This window comes from Opisthorchis viverrini (assembly GCF_000715545.1).
Source record: "Opisthorchis viverrini unplaced genomic scaffold opera_v5_1, whole genome shotgun sequence".
Lineage (NCBI taxonomy): Eukaryota > Metazoa > Platyhelminthes > Trematoda > Opisthorchiida > Opisthorchiidae > Opisthorchis > Opisthorchis viverrini.
In genome coordinates this window covers 3,647,495-3,659,052 of record NW_008751657.1, presented here as the reverse complement: position 1 = coordinate 3,659,052, position 11,558 = coordinate 3,647,495, and the positions used below count along the sequence as shown (strand labels likewise).

The following is an 11,558-nucleotide window of genomic DNA, read 5'->3' as shown; positions in this document are numbered from 1 at the left end:
AGTTAATTTGTCCGGTAACCACATTCCGTGTACTAAACTAAAACTTCAGCCATATTTCTCAGAAAATCATATTGTGATGTTAGGTTGTTAGCTATTTTTCGAACGCTTTCTACAAACCAAAGTGAGTGAGCTTTCCTCCAATCCAACATTCAAACCGTAATATCACTCGCATAGTTAGTTCCTTATACTGCATCTTGAAGCATCAATTCTGACATTTATGAGAACGACAACTGATGGTATATGCCCGCAAACGTAGGTTTCAGTAATACGGCATTTTCAAGCGGGGCAAGAGTTTTATTGACTGAAGTTTTTGAGCCGAAATATGTAGCTGTGGCGAGTTAAAACATCAAGTATTTATGCACCTGGCTGTAAGTCGTTTCACATACTGACATTTTCATGAACGCTTAAATTGGGAGTAGTCAAATTAGGGTGCTTAATCTTTGTCAGAATATAACATGATTGTTCCCATATGACGTTTTGCAGATCACGCAATTTTATTTCGACCTAATGGTTACTTAAAAAAGCGCGCACAGAGGTATTCTGAAAAACTCCACGTTGTGCATCGCTTTTTCCTAGTTACGCAGAGTGAAGAGTGTATCATGATTGAACTGCACTGTGGCCAATGTTGCTTGCTGTCAAATGTGTTTGCACAAATCGTTACTTACAAGCAGCTGAGTGAAAATACACAGTTTCCAAACTAATGGACAAGCCCACCGAATCGATCAACAGCCAACTGATCAACTACCAGTAAACCCGCCGGAGCTTCCAATGTTGCGGTTTATTTTCGGGCATTTTCCCTATTCGCAAGACAGCATATCTGACTGTGGCAGCCGAATGAAGTCCAGGTTGTGTCACCAGGTTGTGAAAGCAAAAACTCCAGGAAATTCTGCATTTGTATCAGATAACTATTTGTGTAGTGCTCTATGAACCAAATGGACCTGCTTAAAGCAGCGTTACTTTAGACTGGTGTCCGTTCATTTCTAGCAAATTATTCACACTGTGGCGTTTGTACGCACATAAATAAATGGTTTCAGAAAACGATTCTCACTATCTGACCATCAAGGCTGTGGATAGTCATTCTGTCAAATGACGTGCAGTCTCAGTGTCACAACCCGTTATATTTTAAGACGGTTGTGGGAAGTAAGCTCAAAACGTGCGGTTCAAAATGTTTCTGGGAAGGAAAAGAAATATTCGCAATGAAGCAGGAAAAAAAGCGCTTACTTTATCTCTGTCGTTAAAGTCCTGAGTGGTTCCGTAACACCGGACAAATAAAAAATCTATGCCTTTTGTCCCCCTTTTGGTTGGGGACTCTCAATTGTCATGGAGTGTAAACAGGTCGCCGGTTTTCTTCTTTGGAGGAGTCACATCGTAAGTCGTCTGTCATTAGATCTTTGATAGGAACTGTGTTTCCGGAAGTTGATGGTGAATGTAGGTTGTGGTGCCAAGAAGAAGGAATGAAATCGGGCTGTACATGACATACAGGTACAACGGACCTGAATAGGTTTTCCATCTTTAAGTACGTTGCTTGATTAGAATCCGTCTGTATGTTTGTCACACAGGCGGCCAGTGGATAGTCTGTTGATGAAATGGTCAACAACTGCACCGGAATCGGTTTTGAAAATTCAACAAATGAGTTAGATGGAACATATTCCACCGATTTGCACTCTTCAAGGGAGACTTTTTGAGTAATATTAAGAGTTGCTTGAGGAAAAACTATTTGCGGTGGGCTAGGACAACAGTGAATTATGCCGGGTTTGTAACTACAAGTACTATACCTAGCTTGAGGAAGCGTGTTCTGGTTTATACATGCATAGGCTGCTGTAGCCGACGGAGAAGATAACGAATCATGTGCACTTTGAGTTTCCGTGCAAGAATAGGGCAACATTTCGGAATCAGAAGTGGTATGGTCGATAATGTACGGACTAATCGCCGATCCCAAATCTCGTAGTTCCATTTGGTCCAGAAAATGATCGGTTTTTGTAGGATAAATTCGATCCTTTTTCGCACTGCTCCGACGGTGTCTCCTCAAACCCAGCATCGCGAAGGCCAGCGTAATGCAAAACACCAACAGCGCTCCGCAGCCGATTCCACCGGCTATCAAAGGCATAGTACTCTCGTGCCTCGTGATATTTCCCTTGCTGAATACTGCTAACGAAGTACTTGATCGAATTTTTGTGGTAATCCAATTTTTTGGGTCTTGATGTAGTTTCAACAGTGCTTCCTTGCTGACATCATCACTGTCTTCTGCCAAATAAATGACCAATTTGGATATACTGTTTAGTGCCGGAGATCCATGATCTGTGGCTTTAAGCCAGACATCCAAAAATCCTACAGGAAGGTTGCGCATCGACTGACGAAATTTAATCACTCCGGTTTGGGGATTCACATCGAGCAACTTTTTGACAATAAAGCAGGTGAAAGTCAAGTCGGAATCGTTGTTTACAGAAATATGGTCGCTGTGACTGTTCCCATGAGACAGGAACTCATATGTCAAACGTCCGTTATGCTTCGGATCGTCCAGATCAATGGCGTGTATCCTTGTTAGTGTCTGGTTGAACAGAGTGGTGGATTTTCTCACAGTGATAAGATAGTCTGATGTGGTGGGAAATTGCCATTTCGGTGCGTGATCATTTATATCCTTAAGCACAATCCTAACGGAAGTATAGGAAGTCAGACGTGGTTCACCAAGGTCGTGTACACCAACCAGTACATCAATCAGAGATGTCGCTTCTCTGTCTAACCGATGGCTGCTCCAAATTGTCCCATCACTGGAAACGAAAAGTTCTACCGTACTCATGTTGCCTTTCGCCGTACTCCCTGACTGCGAAACGTGATCCGAATCAAATGACCTTGGTAATACCTCCACAAGAAAAAAACGCACTTGGCCATTCATGTTGGAATCAGCATCACCGGCTTGTAGTTTTACAATACTTTTATTCAGCCGACCTTCTTCGTCTATCTCAACCAAACGTATTCCATCAAAATGGATGTTTTTAGAATAGATTGGTCTCAAATACGTACCGGTATTGACTAAGGGTGGCGCAGTGAACACAGGGACATGATCGTTAACGTCTGTTACAGAGACGTTCACAGTCACATTCACGCTAAAGGAATCATTTCTGGAGTCCTTCTCATAAAGGACGATATGAACATGATCCATCCTTTCGGCTTCATAATCGTAGGGTATTTTCATGAAAATCTGCCCCGATGTTTTGTTGATGTTGAGGTGCCTACTTTCCCTTCCAATAACTTCAAATCTTGGTTGAGAAAACACGTCTTGATCACTTACAGTGAACAACATCACTATAGACCCGGGAAGTAGGTTTTCCAGGATTTCCACGTGTACCAACACACTGGTCTTAGATGTGTTCGTCGTCGTCAACGAACTCACTCCTTTCCCAGCTGTGACCATCACTTCTGGCAGAAATTCATCAACGTCTAGCAGAAATACAAATATAGGGATTCTGCCAGTCATTTTAGGAAACCCATGGTCACTGCACGTTACATTCAGCTTAAGTAAAGCAGCGATTCGCAGTGTTTGATCACCCATACTGGACGAGACTGGTGAAGCGTCCTTCAAAATGTTCTCGGCGTCCAGCGGCTCCTTGAGCACTAGTCGATATAATGATGTTGACTCTGTGAGTTTACTCACCAGATATAACTCAAATGAACGACGTGGCAAACGATAATGTTTATCCATCTTATCGGACCAGTGCCAACTACAGACCACCCGAGCATTTTCCCCCAAATCTCGATCAGTAACTGAAAAATATGCTAGTGTTACAGGGGGTAAAATTGTCTCAGGAATTTGGACAAAAACAGATTCGAACTTATCCTCTAACCACTCATCCAACTGGGACGCTAAAATCTTTGATGTGTACTGATTAGTTTCGTCTGACTTCTGGTGTGCAATAATGGGCGCATGGTTATTCGTGTCAAGGACGTGGACGAACACGGAAGCTTGAGAAGCTCCCTCCAAAGATCTTTGTTTTCCTTTGACCTCTTGGATGTTATCCGACTGTTCGTTGGTCGCCAACACATTGATCTGATACAGACCAGGAGAAGGGAATGGTTTTCGCAGGTGAACAACACCGGTTTCTGAATCAATTGAGAACAGTCCTTGATTCCCCTTCTCCGGTAAAAGTTTGTAATACACCTTGTTGAATGGAGGCGAGTCAGCGTCATATGCTTCCAAAGTGATTATCTGATAGTCAACTGGTGTGGTTTCTTTTAGCACCACAGAATAGTTTCTTTGTCTGAAAATTGGAGTTTCATCATTTGTGTTACGAACAGCAATGTGAATTTTTTGACTGGTACAATGGACAGGATTATTCCGAATGGGATGTTTTGCGTGTAACCATTCAAGATCTCCATCGCAGGCGGTTAGGTTGAAGTGGAATTCTCTGATCGTCTCGTAATCCAGCCTTTTGTTGACCAGAAGATACAAATCCCTCCGGCCCAAATTTGTATCAGTTTCATCCAGCAGGTGAAAATATTCTGAGGGCGGGTCAAGAAAATGTATCACAGTCTGCTGCCCCCCATTATCCGCATCGTAGGCAGCATTTAAATAAAACTTGGTCTGTCCAGGCTCACTTGACTCGTCAACAACTAGTTCCTGTACATTGGAATGAGGGTTGGAGTTGGGAAATTTTGGTGGGTTGTCATTCAAATCGAGCACAAGAATATTAATTTTGATTAGTTGTCGATTGTTTACCGATGCCAATAAGTTAATTCCACAAGTTGGAGTATTATTCCGTTGCCTCATTCGAGGATGATGGGGACAAATCCTTTCCCGGTCCAATCCTAGTGACGCTTCCTCAGTTGTGAACAGTTCACCTCGTTGACGATCCAATCGAAACCAGTCTAACCACGAAACTTCCACTGCCTCCAAACGCAAAGTGCGTATGTGCTCTGCTGGTTGTGCGACATCAAAAATATTTCCAACCAGAGTGTTTGCCTTTGGATGCTCGATCAGTTTGAATGTCACTTCGGAAATTTGGGCTGAAGTATGTGTGTACATTGTGTCAATTACCAACAGAATAAGTGCTTTGAACTGCACTGATTCAGGTTGCATATGTATCGAACAGGATGTCTGAGAAAGGTCATAAAAACCGCTTCATGGTGATGCATTCCACCTTGGTTAGTCTGTTTAGATGCTCTAATATGCTCCGTGATACCGGACTAAGAGACGGTTTATCGGAACATCGGTGAATCGAAATACCTCATTGGTCAGCACGACAACCAATAGGCTACCGGGCCACGTCGAGTAACTGATATCCCAATACGTGTTGCGCTGGCAAGAAAAAAATGTTCCATATTTTTCACCAGATCGCCTTGACTTTTTTTTGGACAGAGTAAATTAAGGGAGCTTTGCCACGCCAGTGAAATTAACTGGTCTCAGCTAGGAGAAAAAAGTGCTTTATGATCGTCTAACTGAGCGATGATCATAATTGTAAAATGACCTGCTAGTTCTGATGGTCAAACATCTCCATCCGTTATAATGGAAATGTCTATCTAATGTTTGCTTCGTCGGAAAGTACAGGACGCTACTTATGTTTCTCTTATGACGGCGAGGCAACATTTGACAGCATAATGTTCTATTTGTCCACAAAGGTATGCTTGTTATAGTGAGTTACCACATCATCATCCTGGTTAGGGTTTAAATTCAAACATCACTTGATTGCCTTGAGAAAAGCATCAAAATGTAGAACGTCTCAGGGCGAACATTACATTTCATACATTTCAAATGACCAAAATTTCCGTATGCAACTGACACAATGGAGGAATCAAATGAGGAAAGTTGTTGCAGCTCTTAAGACCTGCAGATGCGTGGTGCAAGAGAGAAAAAGAGTGGGTGAATTTCGTTTGTTGTTGGTGGAGGTAATAAAACACAATCTCACAGCTAGATGGATGAATTTGTGTGAGGTCACCAGCATCCATTTTAGGTCCGGCAAATGGTTACAAATATTTTACTGCCCGCTTGAATAGCGCAGTATAATGGTCGCTTAACTTGCAAGCGTCTGTTTAGCAGGTTGGAGAGCACGTGTTAGAAACATGTTCCTTTCGTAAACGTTTGTTTTATTTTCGGGTTTCGCAACTAAAACCTAATTCAAAAATCACGTGAATCTTTCTTACGGCACTGTTTTATCCTTTCATAGAACGTGACAGCAGAACGTTAGTAAGGATTGTCAGCTACATTTTACAAGCACTTTGTGGTGAGTAAAGGTTAGTCACTCAGCAATGAATTAACTTTCATTTCCAAGATATTACCAACCACCAAAAAAGACCCAGTGCAATCTAAAGCTGTCCGCGATTGGAAAGATGTGATGTCGAATTTGGTTCGACGACTCTCACGAGTCACCTCGTTTTGTATTCACCCGGACCATTCTCAAATAACGCCACTCAAAGTACATTTAAACCTGTGAATGAGACAACGATCTGTAGTTGCCCGTACGGCGTTTGTGTGAAATATTGCATCAGGTATCCAATAGGACCAGAAGATGCTTTTTCATCACCCACTACTCACGGGTACTTTTACCGAAGGTAGGACTAAAGTCCCTCGGCCGACACCTAACAGAGATTTAGCTTAAATTAGCTATTCTGTTCTCCTTCCGCCTTAAATTTCGACCAACCTCGGAACCTAGTCACTTGGCCTGACGAAACTTTTGTGTCGAAAGCAAAGCGCTGCTGATCAAGAGATCTACCGATTGTCACCAAACTTCTTCGAGAAAGGTAGGACTTCCTTTATGACCTTCTGGTCCGTACATTTCCGTATTGCTGATGAAAACAAGGTCAATCCTAGGTAGGTCCTAACAGTAACAGACGAACTGGTTTTCGGATCACTCCGTTGCGACGATCAATTTGGTTGATAGGTTCGAGAGGACTGTACCACAATCGTGTGTCGCTCTCAGTGGAACTCATCATTAGTGTTTGTCCCGTGAATCAAATGACGAGTGTGCCATCGACCGATTCAACAAGGATTTACAGCCAAAAACAATGAAAAATACACAGTGATGGTTAGCCGCAGTAGCAGTGAGGCTTAACTTATTTCTTTGTTCTGTGTCGACCCAACACTTAAGTTCTGTTCTGCCGCATATATAAAACCTAAACTGATTGTGCTTATTGCACTCGTGAAGCAGTTATCTATAGGCACAGTTAAAAAGAACAGCCAACTTGCCCAGAGAACTCTGCATTTCGGTGCAACACACCACTTTTTGGTCAGGGTCGGCCGTTTATTTTGTGGACCCCTAGACAGATCCACCTTATCATCCGCGGCCCCTAGAGGATTGTAATCCAGCTATTCAACAATCGTCAGACGACTGCGATTAGCTCAGTTCCTGTTTACCATATTTTGACCTTACTTCTAAGTGACATGCCTTATGTAGACAAAATAAGAAATTAATGACACCTCTGTTGTTTAAGTTCACTGAAAAACCAAACTAATCCAGTATGGCCTTGTAATATGAGGTTTACTGAGTTGTGCTGAACCATTCGGTCGCCAACTTTCAGGGCGAATAAGCCTCCAGAAGCCAGCTGAAGAAAATATTGCTCATTCCTAACTCGTTACCGCAGGACTCGTTTGTATTGACAAGGTTGTCATCTGTAACACGAAGAAATCTTTAAAGCCTAAACCTACACTCGGTGACTATGTTTCCTGCTTGTGTTTATTCCAGCACCTGCTTTGGTAAAGAAGGTTTCTTTTAGCCAGCAGCTGCACGAATTCAGATCTACATAGCTTTCTTTTTGTGTATTTGTGAGTTGTTATCAAACTTTGACACAATCTGCACCATCAATCTAGACTCGGAAGTTTCGCCTAACTGTTTCTAATCTAAAATAAAGAACAGGACCAAGTGGACTCACAAAGAGAATGCGTGCCTGTTTTCTGTAATTTTTGCATAGAAATGCTCAAATATTTCCGTAGCTTGATTCTTCTGTTTTGCAGTACCCTGCTCACACGAAACAAAATGCTTATCATCCACAATACCACCTAGCTGAATAGGAGGGAACTCAAGCTGATATCCCTAAGATAGTAATTTTTAACAGTACATGGCACGACAAGAAGAGGGGATCCATACGGAGGACTTCTTCGAACAATTATGATTCTAGTTTCCATAAATGATCTTGTCTGGCATACAAAGCCAGCCATTGCTCAGCCGGTTTATAAATGATTCATTTTAATCTCCAATAAACGAAACGCAAAGTAATGGGAACTTTCGTGATCACAATATGAGAACTTGTTGTTTGAATCAGACAAACAACAACTACAGCCAAACAAACTTTGCCACTCACTTAAGGAATACCAGTGTAACTGCGAACAAATTCTTAACTGAGAGTAATTCCGAATGACAACGTTTATGCTTTTGCCAAAAGAAATTCAACTCAGGGCGTTTCTTTCTTCTGTTTGGTGGGCCACAACCAAATTTTGTCCTGCACGGGGTAGAATAGGACAAACAACTAAGTTCATTTAATTCAGATGTGATTGAGACACTTATATCTGTTCCGTTCTGATTAGCACCGATAACCATGGAAGCTGCCTGAGATTGAAGGTGCGTTATATGGAGAGTTATTCCGGACTATTGTTCAAAACCAGCTCAGTAATATACAGTATGAATTTTGAGACATTTGTTCACAGTGAGGACATGTTCCCTGCCAGAATGACGATGACGACGGCCGTTGCCTTCAAGGTTTTTCATCAGTCATTTGCGAAATATTTTACGTTGTGCCATCCTACAGATTACCATATTATCTGCAACCTCAGAACATACAGGGGCCAGACTGTTCTCCCAATATTTCTGATACGATCGGTCCATTTTTGCAGTTTACTTTGTTCCAGCTTTCCCAGTCCGTCATCCCTTATGTTTCCTGGCAGAAATTCAACCACTCTGGTTTAGTCCAATAGGTCAACTGACCGAATCGGCAAGCCAAGTAAGCAGGCTCTTTAATGTATCGCATCAAGTCAATCGTTTAATTTTCACCAGACGGAGGGAGTGATTGACTAAATCATACGCTGTTATAGCTTTACGAAAACTGCTACTTATTTGTTTTGCTTTCTTTTATGGTCTGCTAGAACTCGTAGCAAACCTGAAGGCTGCCAGTATTCCATCATCCACAGCGTCTATTGTTTCCTCCCTTCTCGCTTGAAGAGTATTTTATCAAATCACCACTTACAAGTTGCTTGTTTCTGTTACTTTTCAAAAACGTAGATTAAACGCAGAATCATGGCACCGCGATTTCACCTTGCTTGAATCCGGATCGTATCATCTCCCATAGTGTCTGTGAAGCAGAACAAGTAATTTCAGAAATTTGGTCATCCCATGGGAATGATAGTTTGGCAAACAGTGTCGCCTTTGCTGTTTTGCATCTAGGGTATATGTTCAATATTATTAGCGTGGAAACAATATGTTGGTCGAACTCTCACGAAAACTGTGGTTGTTGTTTGTGGCTATCAGACAGGTGAGCGAAAATTTGTAATGGGAAGTTTGTGTTGATATATTAAAACATGGATCAATGAACCTGTACAAGGCATATGCATGAACTGATCCATATAACCTATTATGGAAAGCTCAGAAGACTTATCCCCCTAAAAAGACTGTCAGCAAATTTTGTGTGCATGCATGTGCAAATTTCCCTTGGTTTCCACATGAATGAAAATAGGATAGCCAAGTCAATGTTGGATAGAGTAGTTTCTGGCCTCGACTGGTTCGGCGAGGCCGAAAACATTTGAAAACTGTGAGAATACAAATGGCCAATTACGTTTTCATAAGCTGTGATTTCTGAAAAGGTACTGTGGAATAGTGGTATCCGCTACATCACCTGGAGTCTGTGGCCTTAAACTCATTAATGCCAGTATCCCACCGTTACAAACAAAACAGAAACCAATGCTATCTTATTCATGGTCATCGTCCCATCCGACTAATTGTAAGCAATTCTCACCTTCGGAAAAATCATCAGCAATGACAGTCTTACAATTTTAAAATACCCGACTGTAAGATAAATTTATGGATAAATACAGTTGTTTGTGGTTGTGATGCGTACCAAAGATGTCTTAACACCCTTGGAGTTTAGCTCTTTGCTTTGTTTTTGCGAAAAAATATATACTGTGAAATGTTCTGTTGATTTTATGCAGTTTTTCTAAGTGCTTCTTATTTGGGGCGTTTTTAATTTCTGTTAACTACTGTGACCCCTTGAGTGTGAGAATGGTATTTTATGTCTGGTGGCGTTGGGTTAGTGCCTTAGCCTGTAAGACACTCAGAGAAGCCCAAAAATGATTCAATCTAGGTTAAAATAAATGAATTAGTAAATTCCTTAAACAACGAATCTAATTCTTTTCAAAACTCAATCACGCAATGACATACAAAGTCCACAAACCATGACAGTCGATACACTAGTCGCTTGCTGGGAATTGCCACACGCCACAGCCGAAACGTCACTTTTATTTTACGCATTATAAAATAAACTGGGGACTCGGTGCGGTGATCGATTTCTTCGAACAAGTTTATGATTTTGATTACCGGAACTATAAAAAAGTGAACACTCATATCGGGTGAAGGCTGACTGCATGCCAGTTTACCCCGAACGACTCGGAACTACACGTTTATCAGTGCTTTTTGTAGTTCTTTTGTAATAAATTTGCAAATCGATTGCATTTTTTGCCTTTGCAATGAGGCATACTTGTAGCAGAAAATTATGCACACCATCGTCGTTGTCATTGGTGTCAGCGTAATCAACAACATTGGCGTCTACGTCGTCATATTTGCTGGCAAGGCTGGAAAAATGATTGTCACGCATAGAAGAGAAAATCAAATCGTTCCAGCTCACGGTTGCTAAATCCAGTTTGAAATTTCCATATCGTTCTCATTTGCCATCCTCAGACTCCATAAAGATGCGAGATAGTCAGCTGGTTGAAAAAAAGCTGAAAACATGGCTGCCAGTGGGCATATTGGCTTGTTACGAAACGTGATCTGTTAAAGGATTCTTCAAGTGAATTAATGAGAAAACAAATCATTGTGGTATATGCTGGTCATAGATTTGATATGGCATCTGATGGAAGAGTAGTCAGCTGCATTTAGAGCCGCTAGGTGTAGGGATGCTTACGGTGTGTGTTCTTTATGAGGTACAGTTGTGGCAAATAACATCGCTGTATTTTGACAGATGGCCAAGGATTGCCATCTCACAATATGTAACAAACTAACTTTCAAACGGATTCACAAACCAGTCTGGTTATCCGTCTTACCCACTGGCTAAGGTAGACTGGGCTGAGATTCCATTTTGAACGCATAGTAAGGGGAATTTATATCTTATCGATAGTTATAACCACGTATTTATTTTAATTGTTGGTGGAGTCCCCAGGAACATTGACCATAATATCAAAGACCACTGTTGCTTCATTGCCGAACAATAATATCGGTTTACTTGAATAAGGCCTTGAAGTGGAAAAATGAAAATGGGGAGAAGAAAACTGGTGTTAGCCTTCAACAAACGTTCGAATTATCTACACATAGAGCACCCATTTAGACAATTAGGGAAAGAATTGACACCATGATCGCCAGAGATATTTG

The 11,558-nt window shown here is 41.5% G+C and overlaps 1 protein-coding gene across 1 annotated transcript; it reads right to left on the bottom strand.

The window, feature by feature from the left end:
• Positions 1 to 1,318: 1,318 nt before the first annotated feature.
• Positions 1,319 to 5,074, bottom strand: T265_00058 (hypothetical protein; the record flags this gene model as incomplete). The annotated part of the gene is made up of 1 exon (XM_009163715.1): positions 1,319 to 5,074. One exon carries the CDS (start codon positions 5,072 to 5,074, stop codon positions 1,319 to 1,321), a length of 3,756 nt encoding a protein of 1,251 aa, XP_009161979.1.
• Positions 5,075 to 11,558: the final 6,484 nt, after the last annotated feature.